Genomic DNA, 27,016 nt, shown 5'->3' with positions numbered 1-27,016 from the left:
CGCCAGCAAGGTGGAGGTGGAGTAGTGGTTTGGGCTGATATCATCAAAGATGAGCTTGTGGGGCCTTTTCAGGTTGAGGATGGAGTCGAGCTCAACTCCCAGTCCTACTGCCGGTTTCTGGAAGACAGCTTCTTCAAGCAGTGGTACAGGAAGAAGTCTGCATCCTTCAAGAAAAACATGATTTTCATGCAGGACAATGCTCCATCACACGCGTGCAAGTACTCCACAGCGTGGCTGGCAAGAAAGGGTATAAAAGAAGACAAACTAATGACATGGCCTCCTTGTTCACCTGATCTGAACCCCATTGAGAACCTGTGGTCCATCATCAAATGTGAGATTTACAAGGAGGGAAAACATTACACCTCTCTGAACAGTGTCTGGGAGGCTGTGGTTGCTGCTGCACGCAATGTTGATGGTGAACAGATCAAAACACTGACAGAATCCATGGATGGCAGGCTTTTGAGTGTCCTTGCAAAGAAAGGTGGCTACATTGGTCGCTGATTTGTTTTTGTATTGTTTTTGAATGTCACAAATGTATATTTGGGAATGTGGAAATGTTCTATTGGTTTCACTGGTAAAAATAAAAAAATGAAATGGGTATATATTTGTTTTTTGTTAAGTTGCCTAATAATTATGCACAGTAATAGTCACCTGCACACACAGATATCCCCCTAAAATAGCTAAAACTAAAAACTACTTCCAAAAACATTCAGCTTTGATATTAATGAGTTGGTTGGGTTCATTGAGAACATGGTTGTTGTTCAATAATAAAATTATTCCTCAAAAATACAACTTGCCTAATAATTCTCCACTCCCTGTAGTGTCGTTCTCGATTTGCGATTAAATTTAGCTTGGCCCTCAGGCAGAAACATCTCTCTAAGCCCTTGCTAGACCCTGCTGAAACAATACTGCTGATTCTCCAGGCCTCACACGCCCACACAATGCACGGCTGAGTGGCAGAGAGTGCTGGGTGTAACTGCATCACTTTTGCGGTGAGATAGATTAGCACAAGCACAATTACAATGGGTCATTCAACCTACATTCACTGCCGGTAAGGTATTGTATTGTTAGGTGTATCCCACTGCATTTGTCAAACAACACAGGAGCCAGATTCAGTTGGGAATAAACTCACATTTTGACAGTGCCTATTAATCTTGGTTAATTGTGGGAAAGTAAATAGACCTTGGCCTGAAATGTGTGGGAGCAGGCAGGTGTTACGTTAAGGAGGTCGTAAAGGATTCAGCAGCAAGATTAGATAAAGTTGCACATATCAGCTTTCATTCATGTATTTCTGCCCCTACTTTAGTGTGCCATCAGCGAAAGCCCAGAAAAGGTTGTTTCTACCAACAGAGAGTTCACATATGAGAAGAACCGGGCTTTGCTGGATGGCTGAGGCTTTGGGCAGCAGTTGGTCACATGATTTTTCTGAGAGGAAAGAGGGAAATAAATAGCTCAGTGGAAAGTAATACCCTAATACCACGATTCCACTCTGCCTCCAGAGCTACCATTGATTTCTTGCTGTCCACTTATTTGACAAAGATCTGAAAATAAAATTGTTCCTCTCTTACTTCCTGTTGTGAAACATCTACATCTAGACATGTTCTCCTGAAAAGGAGGGCAGCCAATAATTGTTATTTAAAGTGCGTCAAGACCTGTTAAAAAGCTTCTTTAAAGGTGCAGTATGTAAGAATATAGTGAGAATTTTACAGTGAGAAAATCCCATAAGAGTGTTTCAGTCATGGTGGAAGGAAGGTCATACTGAAACATATTTCATACTCAGTTGGCTGCAGGGATTGACAGTTTCTCTCCTTTCAAAACAAAGGAAGGAGGGGCATTACTGCTGTTTGCCATCAGTGAGTGTGGGGGTGTCGTGTCTCCTGCGAGCTAATACTGCAGTGCCAACAATTGTAATTTGACGAGGGCTGATAAAACGCTCTACAGTTATTTAAAGTGCTTGCAGCAGTGGCAGCTCCTGAGAAAAATCTCAGAGGGGGCGATACATGGCGACAAAGTCTACCTGTTTAACTAAATTTTAATTTCCTCATATGGCTCTACAAACCTATTATCCAAGTCAGCCTATAGTCTTTCTAAGCAATGCGAAAGTGGAAATGGTGTACCACTATATTTTTCCCCCCACAGAAGACTTACAAGAGAAAAACTGAAGACTACTGCAAATGTATTGATTAAATGAGTGATCTACTCCTTTAAGAAAATGTCACAATCAGATTATTTTAAAACTTTAATGACAATCTGCTCCATGTTTTAGTTGGCATTTACTCGTTATTTACTCATCCAGGAAATTGGGTGAGCTAAACATGCTCGTTCTCTTTTCAACCTTGTAAAGCAAACAGTCAGTGGTAGAGTCGCATTGCTGTTAGCCAATCAGACGCATCCTGCTGTTTTCTGCCACTTTTTCCTCCTGCTGTCATCTATATCCGACTTTTAGGATGGCTCGTGTTGCATTTACAGCTAGATGAGGTTACGAAACCCTCAGCTTAACATAACATTGGAAAATCCTCTTAAATCTTTACGGGCAAGAAGTGGAAGAGTTTGTGTTTGTTTTATGTGTTCAGTGTCCAAAAAGACTCATGAATCTAGGGTACAGGTAATATAAAACCATGAATTTGCACGTAAATTATCTGGTTGCTTCACAAAGTTTTAAGCCTCATTTCCACAAATGCATTCCATTTTTCGGCTGGATTTCAAATGTTAACTTTCCTTTCTGGTCCTTGGATGTTCAAGCTTTTTCTATGGTTGCCACACATCGTTTAGAATTTGGATTTGCATGTTCAAAATGTAATTTGACCATTAGATTGCATATTCTTTAATCGGAGACGGAGGACGGTAGGTCTGCCAATAGATTGCCCCCATACTTTTTAAGTAACAACTAAAAATTGTTCAAAGACAAATATAGATTAATAGTCCATCAATACATCCATTTTCATCCCTGGTTGGGTTGCGGGCGTTCCCTGGACAAACGAGAAACATAGCCCCTCCAGCGTGTCCTGGGGCTACCTTTGTGTCTCCTGTGGACGTGCCCAGAAAACCTCACCAGGGAGGCATCCATGAGTGATCCTAACTAGATGCTCGAGCCATCTCAACTGGCTCCTCTTGATGTGGAGCAGCAGATCTACTTCAAGCCCCTCTCGGATGACCGAGCTTTTCACCCTATCTCTAAGGGAGAGCCCTGAAACCATGTAGAGAAAACTATTTTGGCTGCTTGTATCTGCGATCTTGTTCTTTCAGTCACTACCCAAAGCTTGTGACCATAGGTGAGGGTAGGAACGTAGATCAACCGTTAAATCAAGAGCTTTGTCTTCTGGCTCAGCTCTCTCTTCACCACAGCAGACCGATACAACACCCGCATCACTGCAGACACAACACCAATCCTCCTATCTTTCCCTCACTCATGAACACGACACCAAGATACTTAAACCCCTCCACTTGAGGCAGGACCTCGTCCCTGACCTGGAGAAGGCATTCTACTCTTCCAATTAAAGACCATGGTCTCTGATTTAGGGGGGCTCATCCTCATCCCAGCTGCTTCACATTCACCTGTGATTAATAGTAAATTTAAAAATCTGCTTTTTCAGTAGAATGTTTTATTCTAAGCTTTAACTTCTTAAGCACCAAATGTGCCTTTACAGCTGCAGGGGCCAAACTCCACAACAGCTTCTTTCGAACATCCCTGGTGTATTTTCTCACAACTGTAAATGGACCATGAAGCACTTTAAAGCTACTTAAGAGCAGATAATAATTTAAGGAACTCTGGATCAGATGGATACCACTGGACAATGAGATGTTGGCTTGATTAATAGCCTGTACTGACATGTGTCTGCCGCTGGCTATTGTAGGTCAGACAAATTCAGTCTGGTGTGCTTCACTTAGACTTCTCACAATTTTAACGACGATTTATTTATCGCGATACTCAGCAAATCTTGACTTTATTAAGTGTAAAGGGTATCTACACAGTTAGGATGGGTTGTAGTGAAAACTACTCTAACTCTTACTATTCTTGGCCGTTTACAATGTTTCTGTAAGATGAAGTGCTTTCACAAGGTTTGTTGTTGCAATCAGGGCTAATTTGGGTGGTTCACTGGTGGTAATCACATTTCTTTTCCCAGAGAGTTTGTTGTCTGATGTGAAAAGCATTTTTTTGGCTTCCTGTTAAGTCGCCGTTGCCCGAGGCCTGTCTGTGGCTGGTGTCGAACCAGCAGATTAGGTCCTGCGTCAGCTGGGAGATGGATGGACCGCGGCTGCTCAGCTGGCACTCAGATAGCACTACAACCACACGAGCAGGAGACATGCCAGCAGCATGCAGGATGGATGGAGAGGTTAGATGTTGGAGGAAAGTAATGCGGGACGTCTGGTGACTGATGCGTCGACACCAGTAGACTGGTGTTTCAATTTTAGCTTCCCACTGCATCTCCTCTTTGTTATAAAATAAAAAAAACTCTCCTGTTTGTCTGCTCAGATCACTTGTAACATTTTTTTTTCCTGAGTAGGAGTCTTTGAGGTTGTCAGCATAAGTGGAGTCTATTCATTCTTGTCATGCTAAAGCCCTTAGAAGACACAAGGGCCTCCCATAATGCCAGGTCATAAATTGTGGCCTCCATTCCCTCTAGGCTTTCCTTATTGCCCCTTCTCTTCTTCCCCATCCATATCCAAACCCCCCAGCGGGGAGATTATAACAACTATGATAGTATGTCTTTGCATTGGAGCCAACTGCCATTGCACAACTACTAAAAATAGAGGGGGGGCTAAATTGTGAGGTGCACAAAAAAAATCTGACAGGAAAAGGCAACAGATGACAGATGAGAGGAGGGAACGAAGTCATGAGGGACGAGAGCCTGAGAGGAGATGTAAGGAGAGGGGGGTGGGACACAAAGAGCACATTAAATATTTATAGGTATTCTCCAATGGCTAATGGGAATTACATCTGTTTTAATTATTGATGGCCTAACCGTCTGTCTTTACAAGCTCCCCCTCTGGGGACAGAGCTGTCTGACAGATGTATTCTATTGTTGTTTATGTATGATCTGCAAGCACGTGTTGATTGGTTGACGGCACACTGCTGATAATGTTTGGTAGAATGTAATGGTCCCTAAAATTCCTTTATTGAATGTAATTCATTGGCACAACCAAATCCATTTATGGCGTTACGTACGAAACATAATCAGATTTTGTACAATTGACTCCTTTTTTTCCTGCTGTGGGCTCGTCTGGAAGTTGAAGTTGTTAAAATAATCTTTTTGCATTGATTTTTGTTGGCGAAATGTTGGCATAGGCTGATGTTCGACTCTGGAAACCAATGCATCTTCACCAATCAGGAAGAAATTCTCAAGTTGGATTTATTTTTTAAATGGGAAGTTTTTATCTTTCAAGGGAACATATTTTGTATGAACTGTAACTTGGCTGGCTTGTGTTTCTGTTTTTCACTTGCCAGCCATCTCTTGAGCCTTGTACTCACATTTGTTGCCAGTTGGCCTTCAGTCAGCTTAGTTGTGAGAAGGTAGTGGTGAAGCAGATGGCATAAGAAAAGCCTGAGGTGTCTTCTGGGGACAGAGGTCCTGGTTTCGCTGCGAGTCGGAGGAATGTTGTTTTTCACTCGAAATTAACTTCAGCTTGTGTGTGTTTGGCTTGCATTAGTGTCCCAGGATGTCATGTAGCGGTAGCAGTCTATCTTCAATGTTGCTTTATGTATGTTCTCTGGGCTGGCACTGACGTGGTATCGCAAAAAACATATCTTCCTGTAGGTTATGACCCATATAGTTCAAAAAGTCCGACTTTTCATACACTATGGAGGATTTACCCAGCACTGAAGTGGTCACAAACTACCCCGTGCTGCGTACCATTACACTGCAAAGCAAATGAAAGTCTTTTCTAAGCCTGAAAACCTACAACTCTTTTATTTCAGGTTGGGTTAACCATTTAGTGAGAAACGTTAAATGGCTGTCATCTTGTTTTTGCTTGGGTACGATAATGCTAGCGCAAACGCTGTCGAGTATGTTTATGTGCTAGGATCTACTTGTAAATAATTGAATATGCCTTTATAAATCCAAATTAATAATTGTCTCGCTTTACACTACAGTGGGCGGAGCGCAGCCTCCGTGGTGAAATACCCATCCATCAGGATTATCAGTAACTTGTGTAAACACATCACATTTATCCCTGTCCCTGTCTTCCTCGTGAAATAAATGAACGTTAATCTTTCCCATTAAAAACATGTTGACTGCAAATCTGAGGGCTGCTAGTCCGCTTGACGTGGCAGTTCATCTCCGTCCTCAGTCTCCATCAAAGTTATTAAAAATAAAAAACGAGTTTAGTTTACATCCTTCTCTCTTAGTGCAGCCAACCACGCAGCAAGCTAAAACCATTTTACTGTCAAATCAACTAAATAAAAACGATAAAAGGCTACAAACTGGCTTGTTTTGACTGGCTTCACTGGAGTTTCTACGACTGTGAACAGTCTTTTTGCTGTCCATCATGGCGAAGGGGGCGGTCACGAGTGGCGTGACGTCACCTGCAAAGGGTCAATAGTTCGGCAGGCTCCATCTTTGGCGGTTTTTCTCGTTTAAAGACCCACTTCTACGATATGGCTTTTAGACAGTGACTCGTTTTAGCGTTTTATTGTGTTATTGTTTTAATGTATTCTTCATGTTTTATCTGCTTTTGATTTGATTGGTATTTTTATCTTCTGTTTAAGTTGCTTAGAATGGTTGTTTTGGTTTAGCCTGTGCAGCACTTTGAGCAGCTCCCATGCTGCGTTTTAAATGTGCTGTATAAATAAACTTAGGTATGGTATGGTATGGTATGGTATGGTATGGTATAGATGCCACATTACAACTAAGCTAACTGCTAACAACATTAGCACCCTGAAAGCTATCTGTGGTACAGTTAAAGCATCTTTCCGGAGTTTTCCCCTTTCAGAAATTATGTATATTTTTCAGAAATTGTGATATCATGTAAGCAACACGTCTTTTTTTTTTTTTACCAAGCACGCCCCGACCCCGCAGAGCTCCGTGCAATAGGAAACTGAGTGCCGACCAGAACTAACCAATAGCGTTAGACTACTGCTTTCGTGCTTCAAATTTAAGGAATACCTCAGCTGATGCAGAATTGATGAACTTTTCACGGACAAGTAAGTCTCTAAAATATAAATATATGAAAACACAACATGGCATGAGAATAGTCGTCGTAAAACAACGTGTTTTAGCTCTGTTTGTCGGCTACAGAAGCACATTCTTAAACAAGAAACGTGAAGTCGCCATCTTTTAAAACATAGATCGAGACAGTTTGTGTGATATGCTTGTCAGCCACTAGATGGTGCCATCGAATAAGAGAAATATTCCAGAAAGACACTTTGTTAGGACACATGAAAACGGTATTAAACTTTTTTCTGCCATTTAATGGCTTTGTTTCTGAGTAACTAAGTTTTATTTTAAATGAAGTCCTTTGTGGTGCACTACTTTCTTGACACACACAAAAAAATAAACATTTGTCTTTGTCCCGCTTAGAGTGATTGTAACAACCATAGACAGCACAGAAATTGGGCATTTTGACACAGTGAACAGAGTGAACAGGGTTCTGTGCATTGGTTGCTACTTCCTGACCCCCAGCTGTATTTGGTGATGTGAATGCTACGTCATGTGAAATCCAGCAACTGAATCTGCAACTGTCTTGGTAGCAAGTGTTACTATAAGTGCCACCAGGCTGGACTGCTAAAAAATGATGATGTATCCAATAAAATACTTCCTGTGTGGATGGTGTATTACCAAAATCCAGAGACACAGAAAACTTCAAATGAGTTTTAAAGCATAATAAAATATAAAACATTCTAAGCCTTCAAGTTGCTTGTGTTCAAATGTGCAGATTCGTGGTAATCTTGTTGGTTTTGCAGCAAAGAATGCCTCACCATCATGAATTTTCCCTGAAATTACAGTCTAGCCTTCATTGATTAATGGTTTCTATTAAACCCCGTCTGCTGGACATGCTTTGTTGGAGGAGACAGAGTTGACAGGTTGTAAGGATGAGCAAGGGCTCGTCCTCCCTCTGATGGATGGTCTCATGGATGCTCTTTTCCACACGTGTCACACCGCATGTACAAATGCAGTGATGTGCTATAAGGGAGTGTCTCCCAAATCTATTATTGGCTGGTTGAATCAAGAATGAGAAAACTGAAAGGACTGGGACAAGATGGAATTGAATTTAGAAATTCAGCTGTACTGAAACACTAATAGGGTGATGAGTGGGTCTAAATGAAGAGAAGCGGTCCAGCACTTTGCTGTGAGGTTTTATCTTCCTAACGGCGCGTTATCGTCCTCATTAGAGTGCGTCTCGTGTTTAAATATTGATCAGCTATGCAGAGATAGGTCACCCACCGAAGGCCACATGCTGGGCTGTGAGACACAACCCCTCTCCCTGCTGGGAACTGACACACACCCTCGGATAAAGCCGGCTAATCGTCGTTTACTCTTTAAGCGTGTTAGTGCCAGAGACAGAGTTAATGTAAATTTAACAGGCTGACTGAGCTTTCCTCTGTATGTTTTACTTTAACAGAAATGCTAAGCCCTTGGGGTTGGTGCTGTTTATTAGTCACCAGCAGCTGTTGAGGATGCTGTCGTACGATGATGGAAACATTGTGATGAAATGACCTTTTTTTGCTGACATTGCAGCAGTGACATGGACATTTGACATATCCTTGTTCTCTTAGATTTTTAATTATTTCACCTTCTCTCTCTATTACTAACCTTATGTTCCCATTAACCGTAAAACAGTGAACAATTGCTGCTGTGTGTGACTGTCAGTCACTTGCCAGTATTCAAGGAAATGTGTCTCTGATTGCCTTTGTCTTGTTCAACTTGTATGTTCTTAGATTTGTCTTGTTCGTTCATAAATATTTAAAGTTAAAAATGCCCCATAAAAACCTTTGATGCAGATTTCGCTTTGGTTTGTAGACTCAGTTTATCTGAGTCTCTTTGAATCATTTAATCCCTTCTGAAAATGAACTGGAGCCCTTATTTATTAAGGAACAAACCTTGGATTTTCATTTATTTTTCACACACTTCTCAGTTGCCTGCAGTGGTGTTTTTGTGATCGTGTGCACAATAATAAGAAGCTACAAACCAAGAATCGTGACCATTCCTGAATATTTGGTAACTCATTTGGATTTTTCCTTTTTGACCATAGCTGATCTCAAAGCGGGCCAGCCTTGATTTGTTTGCTTCCATTTGTGTTTGCGTTGGATTTTCATCACATTCTATTTGACAAACAGGTGTTCATCCTGATTGAGGAAGCAATCTCAAGGTTGTAGACTGCTTTTGGTTTGTGAAGCAGAGCCATTTTTATTAGAGCCTGAAGAACGCACATCGGTCTAGTAAACCCTAAACGGCACAGAAAACCTCTTTTTTCTGTTCAGGGTGCAGCGTTTTTATTGTAGCTTATTAATCCCCGAAATCTCAACAAGCTGCTATTGGTACAGCAGCAATTTAAAGAGTATCCTCGCAGTGAAACAAAGGGAGCAGTTTCTTGGTAAGTTGTGAAATAATTGAGTGTGCAGACATTGATTTTCTTGTCTCTCGTCTCTTGCAGGTAAGTGGATGTGTTTTGCCGCGAGGGGCTGTGGGGTGGTAAGTGTGGAATCATTCTGAAGACACTCATTTTTCAACTCAGTCCCACTCCTCTTAATGTCCACACATGTTGAAAGAGCTGCTGCTTGCCTAGAAGCCTTGTAATTCTTTCTGAAAGTAATTGCTACGTTACGTTGTATTCGCTGGAGTGACTCACATGTGATATAATCCATAAATAATCTACTGATTGTTCATTGTACTATCCTTGAATGCGTATCGGTGCCAGATTATAAAATAATGAAGGGAGAAAAATCATGAAGATGCTAATTTAATCACCAACTGCGATGCTGCAAACTATAGTAGTATAGTGCAGCATGTTTTTATGAGTTCTGCACCGGTTATGCCTCGCTGTTGGAGTTGGAGTCTTCTATATCCTGACAAAAAATTCTTTCATTTAAAACTGAACTTCTAAGTAAAAAAAATTACTTTTAGGCAAAACTTTATCCGAGCTTTGCCAAAAAGTCTTTTTTTGGGATAGGAAAAAAATAGTCTGGTGCCTTATGGCGCTTCTACACTTTGGTCAGCTCAGCCTGGGCCAGGTGGGGCAGCCCGCCCCCAATCGGCTAGGTTGTGTTCAAATATCTTCTCAGGAATGCGGGTGTGTGCGGAGACATGGGTGGGCTCCACTAAAGTAGCCCAGAGAATTCCGTGGTGTCACTCCTAAGCACCACAAGTTAAGCCGGCCAGACACTGTGCGACTTTTTACAGCAGATTTTCCCCTCGAGCGAGAATCTTTGAGATTGGAGTGAGTTTTGCATTGTGCCTTGTGTAGTATGCAGGGGATAACGAGAGGCGATTAACAACTCACGATCAGCAATTGTGCGCTCGCACAAATATTTGGCGTGTTTGATATTTTGCTCGTTCTTCGTGAACGCAGCGCTGCGACCCAGAAGTACCAGAACCGTCTAAACAGCGCATGTGCCAACACGGCTAGCCGGGTATTTCCCTATCAACACACGTCGTTTGTTTTTATTTTTACACTTTTCTTTGCTCACAATGACAAGGATTGTCAAGAAAGTGTATTTACCGTGTTTGTCAAATTAAACTGATCTGTCTCCTCCTCCAACCCCCATAGAATCAGCGTGTCTTCCAACAGCAATCCCGAGGGACAACAGATTTCAAAAACACAACAAAAAGTCGGACGCATTGTGTAAAAACTGTTATCTGTAGCATATCTAGGTCCGACGTGCAAGTAACAGTCACACAGTGTCCGCTCAGATCAACAAAAGCGGTCAGTAGCAGGGTTCGAAATATGGGGGAGCTAGGGGGAGCCTGGGTCCCCGGAAAGGTGATGGGGTCTCCCAAAAGCCCTCAGGTGGCACACCCAGGGTGTGCCCGAAACATTATCCAGTCCTCCTGTTTTCATGGAGTTTTCACAGAGGTGATTGGAATGACGACATCTGTAACTGCATTCAGGCTGTCGGTGAATCGCCCAAGCGAGAAGCCGCTGCTGGCTGATCCTCGTCTTCCTCCGCTTATCCGAGTCCGGGTCGTGGGGGCAGCATCCCAACTAGGGAGCTCCAGACCGTCCTCTCCCCGGCCTTCTCCACCAGCTCCTCCGGCAGGACCCCAAGGCGTTCCCGGACCAGATTGGAGATGTAACCTCTCCAACGTGTCCTGGGTCGACCCGGGGGCCTCCTGCCGGCAGGACATGCCTGAAACACCTCCCCAGGGAGGCGTCCAGGAGGCATCCTGACCAGATGCCCAAACCACCTCAACTGGCTCCTTTCGATCCGGAGGAGCAGCGGTTCTACTTCGAGTCCCTCCCGAATGTCCGAGCTCCTCACCCTATCTCTAAGGCTGAGCCCGGACACCCTACGGAGGAAACTCATTTCGGCCGCTTGTATCCGCGATCTCGTTCTTTCGGTCATTACCCAAAGCTCATGACCATAGGTGAGGATTGGGACGTAGATCGACCGGTAAATCGAGAGCCTGGCTTTCTGGCTCAGCTCCCTCTTCACCACAACAGATTGGTTCAGCGTCCGCATCACTGCAGACGCTGAACCAATCCGCCTGTCAAACCTGGCTGATCCTACCTGCACCAATCAGAGGCTCCTAGTAGGTAGGGACAAGAGTGACTAGATTTCAGCAAGACGATCAGTCCGTGGGTGGTTGTGTACGGTCGGCTCAAAACAAAACAAACTGCACAAAGGTACGGCCGAACAAAGTGGTCGGGTCCACACAAACAACGTTCATGTTAATACAACGACCCCACCAGGGCGAGACTGAGCTGGCCATAGTGTAAATGCAGGTTTATGCACCGCTGTTGTTTTAAATGGACATCATTCCAAAGGGCAGTACTGTGACTGACGGTGCATCTACTAAGACAAGACTGCATGGGATGTGAGTGAAGCAATCTCAATGCACAAATAAGTTGAGAAATCACAAGAAGAGTGGTTAGAAGTTTGGTATGACGTCCTTTTACAACTGGCTATTTAGTTAAAATGACCTATTTATGTTACTTTTGAAATACAAAGAAACCTTTGTTTTGAAGTTAAAATCTGGGATGCCTTAGTTAATCTACCGGTGATGAGAAAGACTTGTTTTTTTTTATTAGTGCAAATACTTTTGTCCAGTAACCTGCAGGAACAGATACAGTTCAGAATTTTAAAGGTTTAGAGAAAATGTTAACGTATTTTTAAATAGAAAAATGTAGTCATGAATAAAAAATTTCTATTTGTTTTTCTGCTAAAAATACTGGATAATGTTAATTCCAATTTTGAGAGAAATATTAAAATAGTTAAAAAAAAACTAAAGTCAGACCTTTAGAAAAAAATTATAGAATTTGCATAGAAATCTGTACTTGGTCCATTTGTGTTTTAAATGGTAAAATACTCAATGAAAAAAGCAGATCAGAGAAATAAGTGAAATAACCATGCAACTTTATAATGTATGTTTATGTTGATCTTTTAAAAATAACTCATGAATACAGAAAACTGAATGATGTCTCTAGTACCCGATCAGTTCTGTCACCTTAGAAATGACCATTGTTCCCTGAGAAACATCATTAATGATTAAAAACAAAATTCAGGACACATCTAATGACCATTTAGCATTCTGTCACTGGCACCGATCTAAAGAAAAACCACAAAGCAAATGTGAAATAATTATTTAGCAGGAAAACCAGACAGCCAAGTAAAAAGAAAGCATATTAGAGCCAAAGCAAAGCCCCTTTCCTTTAAATATGGAGAACATCTCTCTGTCTGTCAAAGTGGATTATGGGTAGTCATTAGATCAGTGTTCCTGATTAGCAAGAGCCATAAGCTTTCATCAACTTCAGCAATGGGAATATGCCCTTTGACATTATGTGGTTATTTTGGCCCGCAGCCAACAGATGCTACTATAAAATATTTCCAGAACAGCAGATCATCCTGCTCAAGCTAGTTTTAAGTCTAGATTTTGTCACAAATATTTTAATCTGGTGTTGATTTATGAACTATGGCTATGCTGGTTTAATGTGATGCATCTATTAGCTACAGTGGGCGACGGTGGCACAGGAGTTGAGTGCTTGCCCCGTAATCGGAAGGTTGCAGGTTGGAGCCCCACTCAGTCTGTCGCTGTCGTTGTATCCTTGGGCAAGAAACTTAACCCACCTTGCCTGCTGGTGGTGGTCGGAGGGACCGGTGGCGCCAGTGCTCGGCAGCCTCGCCTCTGTCAGTGCGCTCCAGGGCAGCTGTGGCTACATTGTAGCTCATCACCACCAGCGTGTGAATGTGTGTGTGAATGGGTGAATGACTGGTTGTGTTGTAACGCACCTTGGGGGGTTCCAGGACTCTAGAAGGCGCTATATCAAATACAGGCTATTTACCATTTACCTTTTTACAGGAAAATGCCGCACATAGCTGCTACATGCAGCTAGCATCTAGCTTTGTGAACTTCCAATGAGTTATTGTGGGAAATTTTATGATGGATTTTCACCATGTGGCAGCCATTTTTACTGATCACTATTGTATTGTTTTGTTGTTTTTGATAAAGTTGATTTATTACTGGGAATCCCATGTTCTGGGCAAGCACAGAACACTGAGCAGCAATGGGGAGGGAGAGTAAAGAGAGCAAAGACAGCAGGGAGGGGAAATGTGGTCAGTGTGCAATTAAAGGGATGGTGCAGGATAAACTAATCTGGATTGGGGCAGCAGTAGCTCAACAGGTTGAGCGGGTTGTCCAGTAATCGGAAGGTTGCAGGTTTGATCCTGACTTTAATCAGAGATTGATGCTGTTGTGTCCTTGGGCAAGACACTTAACTCACTTTGCCTGCTGGTGGTGGTCGGAGGGACCGGTGGCGCCTGTGCTCGGCTCATCACCATCAGTGTGTGAATGGATGAATGATACACTGTAGTGTAAAGCTACAATAACAATAACCTTTATGAACAGTTTCAGTCTGGCTTCTGTCCCCACCACAGCACAGAAACAGCTCTCATCAAGATCACTAACGACCTACTCATTGCTGCTGATTCTGGTTTAATCTCTATTCTTATTCTCCTCGATCTGAGTGCGGCCTTTGACACCATTTCTCATCCCATCCTCCTCAATAGACTCTCTTCCTTAGGCATCACTCACACCCCCCTCAGCTGGTTCCAATCTTACCTTACTGGCCGCACTCAGTTCATCCAGTTAAAATCCTTTACCTCAGAACCCTCCCCAGTCAAGTCAGGTGTGCCCCAGGGCTCTGTCCTGGGGCCCCTCCTCTTCATAGTATATCTCCTCCCTATCGGCAAAATCTTCTGCAAATTCAATATCCAGTTTCACTGCTTTGCAGATGACACCCAGCTCTACATTTCCAGTAAGCCCAACTCAACTCTCCCACCATCCTCCCTTACACTCTGCCTCTCTGAAATCAAATCATGGTTCACCTCTAATTTCCTCAAACTCAACGGCAATAAAACTGAACTTCTTCTTGTTGGCACTAACTCCACCCTCTCAACATCTGACAGCTTTTCTTTAACTATTGACAGCGCCACAGTCTCCCCCTCACCTCATGTCAAGAGTCTGGGTGTCATTCTCGACAGCTCACTTTCTTTTCAGGCTCACATTAATAACTTAATTCGGTCAGCATACTTCCATCTACGTTCCATAAACCGTCTCCGTCCCTCACTGACCCCTCACACTGCCGCCATTCTCGTCCACAGCCTCGTCACCTCCCGTATCGACTATTGCAATTCACTTCTTTATGGTCTTCCCAACAAACTCCTTCATAAACTGCAACTGGTCCAGAATTCAGCAGCCCGTATTATCACCAGAACCCCTTCCTTTCACCACATCACGCCGGTTCTCCAGCAGCTTCACTGGCTCCCAGTTAAATTCAGGTCCATCTTCAAAATTCTCCTCCATACCTTCAAAGCAATCCACAACCTCTCTCCTCCATATATCTCAGACCTTATAAGTATTCACACCCCGTCCCGTTCACTCAGATCTTCTTCTTCCATCCATCTTGCGGTTCCTTCTGCCCGTCTCGCTACCATGGGGAGCAGAGCTTTCAGCCGCTCTGCTCCTCGTCTCTGGAACTCACTTCCCCCAGACATCAGGAACGTCGACAGTTTTACCCTTTTCAAAACAAAACTCAAAACACACGTTTAAATCTGCCTACAACCTCTGATTTTATTGAAATGTTTCTCTCTGTTTTTTCTTCTTTGGGTTTTATTATTGTTTTATTGTATTTTATTACGTGTTTTGTGTAAAGTGACCTTGGGTGTCCTGAAAGGCGCTTTGAAATAAAATGTATTATTATTATTATTATTATTATTATTATTATTAAAGCGCTTTGGAGTCCTTACTCTGAGAGGCGCTATACAAGTGCGGGTCATTCATTATTTATCATTTATCAAGTCTGAAAAGGTAGAAAGTGTGTCTCCTTTATAAATGGAAAGTGGTTAATGGCCTTTTAGCTGAAACCTCTGCCTCTCATGGGTAGGAAGTTGTGTGGTGAAGTGTTCTTTTGGGGGGGAAACTTGAGGAATTAAGATCCATCCAAGCTCCATCCTGCTCATCCTGCATGTCCTGCCGATACGTTGTAGAAACATCTCGTTCATTTAGTTCTAGATTTCCTGAGTTCCACATTTAATGTCTGTAATTCTGTAAATTAGTTGTTTAAAGCAGCAGCTCATATTTGATTAAAGGCTGCGTTGGACCTAAGAGCTTTGGAATTGATGATGTAATGCACTATGCTGAGAGATGAGATTCCCCGGACATTAGGGATGGGTACCTTTGACATTTGAATCGATCCGGTACTAATTCCCGGTACCTAGGAATCGATACCGGTACTTAACGGTACCAATTTTCGATACTATTGAGTGTTTATTATTTTAATTCTCTTTTATAATTAAATATATATTTTTCTCAATGTATAACCATATTTGATATATATCACGATAAATAACATTCAACTGTTTGTATTTTAACATCGTCCTTGTAGTTTTATAAGCTGATAATTAAACTGAAGCAAACATCTTTACTGTGAACTAAATTTACTGTGTATCTTCATTCCTTTTGCAGTCCTTTTTCATAGATTTTTCTTACAGGGAAGTTAGAATTTACGAGGAGAAAGCGAACGCACCATTAGCTGATAACAGTGGTGGCAATGGAAGCTAATTTATCAAGCTAACGTTATCTTAAACAGTTTATTTAGCTGCTGGAGCAGATTAAAACGATGATGCCTCACACTTAGATCGTTGTCGCTGGTTTCATCTTCACCCAATCACCCATCGCATTTAGTAAAGTGAAGCCAAACTTTAGAGCGCGTTCATGTTCTTCTAGTCGGAAATTTGGAGTTCCGAGGAGAAAGCAAACGCACCATTAGCGAAACGGAAGCTAACATATCAAAGTAACGTTATCTTAAACATTTTATTTACCTACCGGAGCAGATTAAGATGAGGATGTCTCACTTAGATGAGGGATTCAGGGATGTAACGTAGGTTTAAAACAAGAATGCAGCTAATTAGGCAGCAACAGGTTAACATGTGAACTCGGGAGTGCAGCTTTATCTTATGGCTTGACCTTTGTTAATTGATTCCTTCTCCCTCATGCACAGGTGTCATAAATATCAAGATGTTGAGAAAAACTGTTAACCTTTATGAAACATAATTTACATATTCTAGTCTCATTTATTAAAACCTGAAGGTGCACATTTCTCTAATTCAGCACTCTTTAAAAATGTGTTTAATGCATAAATATTAGATTTTATTTCTGCCCACCTGTGGTTGGTAGTGAATCATCACACACACACACACACACACACACACACACACACACACACACACACACACACACACACACACACACACACACACGCGCACCACTCTGCCCTTCCAACAACATTTGCTCAGCAAGATCTCTTGTCACACAACCTCACACACTAATCTTGTTTGTTGCAAACATACACACACTTCCACATGCGCTTTGTTCTCAGTGAGTGGATGAAACACACACTCCCCCTGACTGTGTGTGTGTGTGTGTGTGTGTGTGTGTGTGTGTGTGTGTGTGTGTGTGTGTGTGTGTGTGTGTGTGTGTGTGTTATACAAGGAACAGATCAGATGTTTGTACACAACCTCTACTGAGTTGATCCTGATCCAGACGGACTTTCCTCTAGGTAGAAAAATTCAGTTAAAGCATCTGTAGAGCAAGAATCCTTTTTACATCGATACAGCACATCGTATCAAACGACATATCTCAGGCGATGAAAATGAGAAAAACTGATACCTAAATGAAGGTTTTGTGTGAAAAATCTGTCATGGAAAAAGGCTAATCTTGTTTGTTAAGGACACAAAGCCCCGTGTTTGACGGTAAATCCCTCAGATGTCAAAGCATGGCAGAGAGAAGTGTGTGTGTGTGTGTGTGTGTGTGTGTGTGTGTGTGTGTGTGTGTGTGTGTGTGTGTGTGTGTGTGTGTGTGTGTGTGTGTGTGTGTGTGTGTGTGTGTGTGTGTGTGTGTGTGTGTCATGTTCAGCTGGCCTGTAGCTGACATGATGGTTTGTTAAGCCTTTTAATCCAACCTTCAACCAAAACTGTTTTGTGTTGACATTATCTACGCAGGAAGTCACACAGCACAACAGTCAGTGCTGACCGTGGCTACACGTCTGTAGAAATGTGTGTTTGGAGCGCTACCTCATGAATGCGAATGTTAGGTATAGAATTATTTCTTTACAATCTGAATATTCTTTAATGTTTTTCCTTTCACCAAAGTTTGCAGAGGCAGAGAATGTCACATTATTTAGGGGGTCGTTTGGTGTCAAAATATGTATGGATGGCAGGGTGAGTGGGCTGATTTTACTGCTTGCAACACCATGGTAGATTTTTTTTAAATCTTTGTTGAACACCTCAAATAACAGCATAGCATTAGTGTAAACTCCATTAGTGTAAAATGTACAAACAGATCCCGAAAAACAAGAAGACTGTTTCACGAAGTAGAAGATAGCCAAGGAATGGGGGGCAGAAAAGGGCTGGATTTGTCTTCTTCATTAGTGTTACACTGGAGTTACAATTTAAGCTAAAGCTTTAACATTGATCTCTGTGACAGCTGAGTTAGAAACCAGACCAGTTTCATATTTGGCACCACTCTGCAGCTCTCTGCTGACCAAAAACTGCACTTGATAGTTTTGTGGAGTGAGTAGGTGACCTATAGGGGGAGCCCTTTACATGCTGTACAGCTGTTAGCTGTAATGCTAGTGGTTAGCATTTTCACTTGGTTGATTGTCAATAAAAAGCACAAGAAGAAGAAAAAGAATAAGTTTGCTTTTTCTGTTGGCATCATGGCGGAGAGTGAAGTAAAAGTCAGAGAGTAATAATGTCTTTGGAGGTGAAGCAAAGAGCTAAAACCGGTGAACTTCAGCACAGCCTACGCTAGTTTGGGGGAGCTAAAGGAGGCTTCTAAATCACTGACTGATGGTGACCTGGCTTTGTTGCTACTGGACTTGTAAGTAATAGAGGACTGCCAACGCTTGTGAGACACACGCATTTGACCCTCGTCATGCTCTCACACCACACCTCCAACATCTCACGCTGTGCAAGTTCTGCTTGAAGCTTTGGCATGAAAGGTGGTGGCTGAAATGCAATTCTTTAAGGAGTAAAAGACTTGGGAAATAGCATTTTAAAAGCTTAAAGATATTTAGTTGGGGGGAAAGCCCAAACTTGCTGATTAAACTACAAGTAGAATAGAAATCGTACTTTGTTGTCTTACAGTAGTTTCACATCACCGCAAGTGTGAAGCTTTCTGCATTCATCTGAATGAAAGGCTAGTATTCTCAAACCCACCACACCCCTAAAATCACTCATTTGGGTCATAAATAGCTTCAATGTACTTCTGTACTGCTAGGGAATTCACATAAGGAGACTCAACGCTGCAGAAAACTGTAAGGATGCTGACTAGATGATCATTCAGTGTTTTTCCATCATCAAAGTTAGCCATCCTTGTCAAATCTTTGCAATGGCTGTCAAACTGGGTTGCGATTTCAATTTCCCAGCAGGCCTGCAGCCAATAGATTTGCTGCCTAGTTGGTGAACTGTCAGCTGTATCTAATATATTCTCAAACTGCTCCATACAGCTGTTGGAACGGAGGCCATGTGCCACCATTCATGGACAAACAACCGTATAATACAGTTTACATGCAGCAGTAAACAAACTTGTGATCATCCTCAAAGGAGGAACAACTAAGGAAAAAAAGAAAATGTGATGTGACACAATGGGGAAAAAATGATCCTTGCAGGGATTTGCATATCACACACCTGTCCAAACCAGCAAAATCAAAGAGATCAAACGAAATCCATCGGTATCGGAATGTAAATATCAAACAGAGCTTCTTTCGTAGATGAAGAGGAGAACAGAGAAAGAAGTATTTGTGCCTCAATGAAAATCTTGCAGATAAACATCCTTTGTAATGGTAATTGGGTGACGCGGTGAATGGCAGCCATTGGCTGTGGCAGTGAAGAGCGCTCTCGAGGAGCCAATGGCTTTTATCAGTAGCTGGCAGCTGGTGAACCCATAAAGAAATGGAATCCTACGAGAGGCATCGGGCCCTGAAACACATTTTATGTGGGACTGGTTTTGCCAGCTTGAGTGAAAGAAAGGGGAGAGCTGCGGTTGTACACAGAACGGCCTCGAGAGCACTGGGAAATTTCCTGAGGAGAAATGGAAGTCATTATTAGGACCTTATTCATACGATGATCATTTTTGAGCTATTTTTGGCTCAACGGGCTAGGATTTAATGCAGCATTTAATGTTTCAAATTAAAACTCAGGAGATTTTCTTTGACTATTTTTAATGCTTTTATTATGAAATGTCAACTGAGGAATCTTGTCAAGGCTTAGGACCCATCCGTACGTGCATGGTTACAATATGTTTCTATTGTTTCACTGTTCTCCATTTTGCTGAGAGGAAACAAGTGTGTTTATTAATAAGCAAACGTTCAAAGTACTTATTTGAGTGCTGATACATTTTGTTTGCAGATTATCTCTGTCCCAATTTTCTGGCACTGCATCAGAGATGAGTGTTTCCATCCTGATTGTGAATAAGCCCAGAACTGCGGATAACTCCTGCAATCAACTGCAGTTCCTGGCAATCACACAAGTCTGATCGATAAGAGAGAGGAGGCAGCAGGCTGCCATCCAGCCCGACCCGGAGAGCTGCTATTAAAAGTCCCTTTAACCACCAAAACCAGAGCCACATACTATCTCTCTGTGGTTGTTTCCTTCCATTCTCCACCGACGGATGACTAATAGAGCCATGATTATAAGCCACAAATTGAAGTTTGTTTATTCCTCAGGAGGGGTTCAAGGGTTAGGGTGGTTGTTTGTCATCAATCACCAAGGTTTGCTGGAGTTTTCCCATGAATTTTAAAGCAGCTTGTTTTTGTGCCACCTCACTTGCATTCTGAGATTATATGTATTTAAAAAATCACCTATCATTGCACCAGCAGCCAGTTGGTGTAATCGTCAACATGTGCCTGATCTTTAGGGTCAACACAGTTCAGTTACTATCTGAGGAAACTTTGTTTAGTACTATCAAAGAGATGTAATGTTAAAAACAAGACCACTTTATGTATTTAGCACATTTCCTATGCAAATACAGCAAAAATAAAAGTTGCATTTAGATTTAGTTTTATTCAGTGGATTTTTCTTGTTTGTTTCTTTATGATTAAACCAAATTTCAATGTGACCTAAAACACAGTGATTTATGACAACAACCTTGCAATAAAAAATAGGGGGAAAAAATTGAGGAAAAAAGGCACCATGTGTAATATTTTTACATGTTTACTATCAAATTCTGTAGATCACAAACCTGTCCTTTTTCATTAATGTTTCTCGCCAAAGTATATTCTAAATATTCCTTTGGTTTGAAACATTTTTTTATACATAATTGGTGGTCGACGCTCCATGGTCATGTGCCATCTTGAAATACAGTAGCTGTTTAGGGACACACGATATATTGCTCCGCGTTTTGCATTTGTGCTTTGTCATGAACGTTCTCCTTCTTAACGTTGTACGGGCCTGGTTCTCTCCATGGCAGCCTTTCTTTTTGGAGGAAATTCTGCTCCCCAACTACATGTGATTGCTGGAAAGTAATTTATGACTGTGGCAATGTGTGCACGACTGCGGTGGAGAGGGAGACGAGTGACATGGCTAATACGTGGCAGAAGCAGCACTGGAGTGGGAAGACACAGCTGCTGCAAATGACTGATCAGATCTGTTCTACATATATTCACCGGACACTTTTGGGACATTTAGAATTTTATTATTAGATTATTTTAGACAGTTTGGGTAATCTCAGAAAGCTGATATTGGTCACTCCACTTGGCCCTCAGCTTCCTATCAGAACATGAGGACAACCTGTTCATTCCTAAAGAGGTCAGAAATGTTTGTTTATGGACAATCAGATTAGGCGTACACACCCAATGATACTCATATCTTACCATATAGCATGGACGTGGTGAACAGGAAGCCTGCTCACTAAGTGGGCGGGGCTTAGCATAGGCTATTGAAGATGACTGTTACTTTTTGAATGGCCATACTAACGGCTTTTTAAACCGTCCAGGCCTGTGTGTTTTCTCTTTCCCACTTATCTGTTGTTGATAGGGCAGGGACGATAATCAATAAATCAATTAATTGTACGATAGAAGAAAATGAACTGATAAATAATTTTTCCTGTCTCAATATATCAAGGTGAAGAAATGTTCAGCTCTATTATTATTATTATTTATTATCATTATTGAAGTGCCGTTTTGGTTGTTGACACTAGATTGGCCATTGTATTTATTGTTGTGGAGAGACTGTGTCTATTTTATTGCTTTTGGTGCAATATTTTCTAACAAAACTATCGTCCTTTATCTGTCAGTAATTTGTTGGACAATAAATCGTCCAACTAAATTCATAGTCATAGGCCTAGTTGTTGATAAATGAAGTCCATTAAAACTACTGAATAGTAATTGTTATTGGAGTATAACTGCGTTAAAGTGTGTACCGAATGACATTCCCCTGGGAATAAAAGGTTTCCGCGGCCTGGCTGCACCACTCCTGACATTGGACCACACCCGGTGGTTATAGAATCTTACAAAAATGAAACAAAGATGAATATTCTAGTAATTCTAGTAATTATTGCATTATTCTAGCCTATGTATCAAAATGCATAAAATATTTATATTTCTGCATCACTCTGAGGCAGGACATCTGTCGACTTTAATGTAGAAATGATTATAAAATACTTGTTTTATGTGCAGACAATAAAACTTTATCATTTTTTAAACCCTTTTCATGAGCCAGTATGTGCTAAAATGACCTTTACAGAGTACTGAAATATCACTCAGCCCCTACCGCCCCCCTGTGGCCAGAATACGGCACTTGCAACTTCAGAGTGCCGGTCCGGTGTTGGACTTAGTAAAGTGGAGCTGGCATGCCTGGTGTTGGAATCTGCTTCCAGCACGTTTCCTGTATGTTTTAAATCATGAACACGGCTGATTTGTTTGATTTGGTGACAAATCACACTTGTAGAAAGTAATAAAGGCTGAGGACACATTCAGCAGTTAAATTAATTTGTTAAAAAGACAAATGCACAACGATGAGATAAGTTTCACTTTTGGTTCATACTAACGAACACTAGGGGATGCTAAAAGCAAGTCAAAACTGCATAGCATCACTTTACATAGAATAACTTGATCAGATGCTGCAAGACGGTATGTTTTTAGGGAGCTCAGGTCGAAAGACGACCGTCTGTGCCTTGTAATTGTAAAAATTACAAATGTTTGCTGGTTATAATATTGGAATATGTCAAGCATTTTATTTCTATTTTAGCTTCTTTCTGTGTTGGTTTTGAGTCTCTTCTTTGGTTCTTTACTGTTATACTGAACCCTGAAAGGTGGATAAACAGAACGTTCACAGCAGCACTGTCTTTCCCATCCAGGGAATTCATATTTTATTAAACAAACCCTACATAACAGATTGTATTAATCTAACAACATTTTGTTTCATTTCCATGTTGTAAAAACAAAAACATCTGCACAGTTTGAGCCAAGGCGGTGCATGGAATTCCTCCAACACCTGAATGAATACTTTACATCTCATTACAAAGAGGATTTAGCTCAAATATAGTCAAAGGACTTAGATTAAAGCTTAAAGCTTAATCCCTCTCCAGCCCATAGCAGAGCCCTATTGATGGATGGTTCTCTCCAGAGAGGTAGAGGGGATCAATAGGCAAACGGTATCATTGATCCTGAATGCTTTGAAGTCATGTCTCTCCCAGCAGAGATCTCCATCTCTCAGATCCCTGCTGTCCTGTGCCGCCTCGTCTGGTTAATGGTTGTCATAAAACAGCAAGCCTGTTTGCAGAAAATGTGGTGGCACATAGAGAGACAGAAGCCAATTTTACTGACTGTAAAATGAGTTTTATATTTTGTTTTATGCTTGCATCTGTGTGGATTCATTGTGGTTTTTAATCTCTTAAATATCTATTAAGAGGTAGTAATTGATAACTCATTGACCTTTGCAAAGTTGATGTTCAGTGTCTGTGGTTTTTGAAGGAGAACGGGTACAAGATGTTGCTTCGTGATGAAGTACGGAGTCCTAATATGTTGCGTTTTACTGCATTAACGTGTCCCAGATGTGCCCGCAGTGCTCTCGGGGAACGTTTCACCAGTGACTTCATCACAGCGGTCCAGACAGTCAATGGTCTCTTGGATGAACAGACAACCATGCAATTATGTGGTTCTCTGCAGGACTTTGCTGTCTCTCTTAAAACCATTTGTAACAGAGGAGAGAATCAATTTACCCGAGGTGTGGAAATCCAACTTTTTCCATCCTTGAAAACAGATAGTGATCAGGGTTTTTTTTTTGTGTGTGTGTATCCTCAAAACCTCGTTCTCATGTTTTCTCTGAAATAACTTTTTTTCTCCCGTGATCTGGAAAACCTTATTCCCTCTTCCACAATGTGCTGACAGAAGCAGTTATCGCAGCTTCCAATAATGCGAGTGTTCCCTCTGGTGAGCACAAAGAAGGGCTTCAGGAAGTCTTGTCAAATCCATTTATTTTACAACAATAGGGTAGAAGCACTTTGATTTTTCATTTTCTGGTTAAACACAGAAGGACTGATCATTTAATTGATTCTGGTGCAGCTTTACCTCCCAAAAAAGTAAAGATTTTGTTGACTTTCCCTTTGACTGTTTTTTCTTAGTGTACTTCTTAGTGCTATGTAAGCTAATAGTGATTTTCCAGTTAATTTAATTTGTATTAATGCTTGATTTATATTTGAAGTCTAAGACACAAGATTTTGTCTTTAAATAGTTGGAAAATATTCTTAAAACAAGCTTATAAACATGCAAACAAATGAATAATAGTTATAAAAACAGTATTTTGTTACCTCACTTAGAGTTCTTTACCAAAGATAAGGATCCATATGCGTCCTACGCTGCATATCACAGGAATATCAAATAATTGGGAAGCATCTTTGTTCTATCAGACGTCTCCGTTGTCTCTGAACGTTCTGACAGATAAAGAAGGTAAAATAGCTCTGAGCTGATCTCATTACTGTAGCTCTGTGCTGTGCCCTGTCAGGCTCACTTTCCCAAAGGAAGATGTTGATTCTTTATAAGTTACAGAGATAAAAACACGTTTCAAGGTTACTATTTTTAAAACCTTGATGATTTCAGAAATATGCCTGGGAACAGCTGGTACCTAATACCATATTTGGTGTTATCATCAGCCTTTACACACTTCTTTGCATGTCAGTGTCTGAAAGTCTAAAATAATAGTAAAATTTTTTGTTTCTAAATTAGTTGTAAAACTAAAGAAGATCATAATCTAAATTTGATTGTGGCAGATTATTGTAATCCCTGCAGTAGTTCAGGTAGCAGCCAGAATACTCTTAGTAATAACAGTAATATATGTTCCACATATGTTATCAAAAGGGAAATCAACTTGTGCTGCCACGTGGATCTCTACTGCCTTTATACACACTCCAAACGTTAAAAAAACCTATCCATCCATTTTTTGTCAGTGTTGTTATAGGCATTATGTGCCTAAGATGAGCCGTTTCATAAAGTCCACTTTTGTGACATCACAAATGAGGAAATTAGATTAGAACCACCTCTACACGTAAAGCCGGGTCCAGACTGGATGCATCAGTGGTGTAGAATAGCAATGGAATGTTGCTTCTTCAAATAAAACCCATTATAGTCTCTAGGGTTGACCCAAACCAGCCGTGTCGCTGAAGATAGAAATGGGTTTTGTTTTTGCTGCAAACCGTTTCAGGAACACGTCAATTTCCACAGTTAACATAGGGCTAGACAGGGAATACATAAAACATTTGGTCATTTTCAAAATAAAAGACTATTTCAGAGATGTGATTTCTTATCTATGTAGATTAGGTTTGTAAATGTGACATAACGGCTTATTTCCAGCATCTTCTGAGGAGTGCAACGGCATGTTATTCATGGCTTTATTCCTGGCAGTGGAGAGGAACAACATTTCATATTTGATATCAGACAATGACATCAAACATTTTCTTTTTTGTTTGATGATGGATAGCATAAACAAACCGTTTGATTGGCATTTGAAGTCTCTAGGGATTTTGTGATCTTGCAAGTCCAACGAGGACGACAGCAGAGAAGCTGCTCCAGGGCTGAGGCTCCCCCAACGCACACAAGTAAACTGTCCCACTGCCTTTCCACACCACTGATGCCTCCAGTGTGGACCCAACATAAGACAGAACTGCTGCTGGTGGTGCACCAGCTCTGCTCTGAACACCTCCTGGATATCAGAGCTTCTCAGCTTATAGCAGCCTGAGTAGAGAATGGTTGGACATGGCCAGCTCCAGCTTGTTTTCCTAAAGTGACGGTGACTTTACGTGAGAGGGAATTAGAGCAGATAACTTCATAAACATCTGTTGATTTTTAGTTCAGGTGTAGTATTTTTACATTTCAGGTAATTTTAAATTTTATAAGAATACAAAAAAAAGTATTCTCATGTTCTTAAGATGAGTCAGATGGTTGGGTCTCGACAAAAATTGGAGCTCAATACTTGCCCTTAAAACCAGACTCTGCATCATTACTAATAAGGAAATGACCTTCACTCTATCCACATCAGATCCCTTTTAAAAATCCAGAGTCACTCTAGGGTCAAACTGACTACGTTTACATGCAGCCAATATCCGGGTTATGATCGGGTTAAGGTCAGTATTCGGGTTTCTGAGTTGATCAGAATAACCCGTTTACAAGCATAAATAGAAAGAGTTACCCCTAACTTGCATAACCCGATATAAATGCGGACGTTGGGGTAGCGTCAGGACGTATGGACTACGTCAAGACGCAGTATGCTTCATTTCCGGTTCTTCTTGTTCCGGTATCCATAACTTTTCTGTTACCTTCTTGTACATTTCGCTGTCTCTGTACTTTCGGCTGTCAACAAAAGAAATAATGTTCATACTTTTTACCAGACCGTTGAAGACGGAGGTTTCCTCGTCACTCCAAAAGTGTGGTGCTGTGCCGCGACTCGCCATGAGTGTGTTTACATGCAGCCAGTAACCCTTTTAAAACCCGAATATTCACAATAACCCGGTTCCGCAGGTCCATGTAAACACCGCCAGAAACCCGGATATGCTCATAACCGGGTTTTTAAAAACCCGGTTACTACACCTGGGGTAACCCTTTTCTAACCCGAATGTTTGGTCGTGTAAACGCATACCGGGATATCCCCATCAAAGCGTGTGTTCTGCGCATGCTCTGTTCGCAAGGAATCTTGGTCTTTTGAGTAGCGAGACGTCTTGTATGCGCCAGAACACCGGAAGTAAACAACAAGTTGGGAGCAACATGGCGAGTCGCGGCACACCATCACACTTTTGGAGTGACGAGGAAACTAAAGCGCAAACAAACGCGGTCGCTATCTCTTCCGAACTGGGAAACATGTTGTTGTTTTCAC

At 41.5% G+C, this 27,016-nt stretch overlaps 1 protein-coding gene across 8 annotated transcripts in view; it reads left to right on the top strand.

Annotated features, from left to right (window-relative positions):
• The window catches only part of sash1a (SAM and SH3 domain containing 1a), a 250,617-nt gene that overhangs the window by 79,127 nt on the left and 144,474 nt on the right, over nt 1-27,016 (top strand). For 2 of the 8 annotated variants that reach the window (XM_054747922.2, XM_070542788.1), the window contains exon 2: nt 9,592-9,629. The exons of the other annotated variants lie outside the window; for them this stretch is intronic. In XM_054747922.2, coding sequence (XP_054603897.2) covers nt 9,600-9,629 — 30 coding nt within the window. In that variant the 5' untranslated portion in view covers nt 9,592-9,599. The remainder of the gene's footprint in view (nt 1-9,591; nt 9,630-27,016) is intronic. 8 annotated transcript variants of the gene reach the window in all.

Source organism: Nothobranchius furzeri, chromosome 2, assembly GCF_043380555.1.
Source record: "Nothobranchius furzeri strain GRZ-AD chromosome 2, NfurGRZ-RIMD1, whole genome shotgun sequence".
Classification (NCBI taxonomy): Eukaryota; Metazoa; Chordata; class Actinopteri; order Cyprinodontiformes; family Nothobranchiidae; genus Nothobranchius; species Nothobranchius furzeri.
This window is presented reverse-complemented; position numbering and strand designations above follow the sequence as displayed.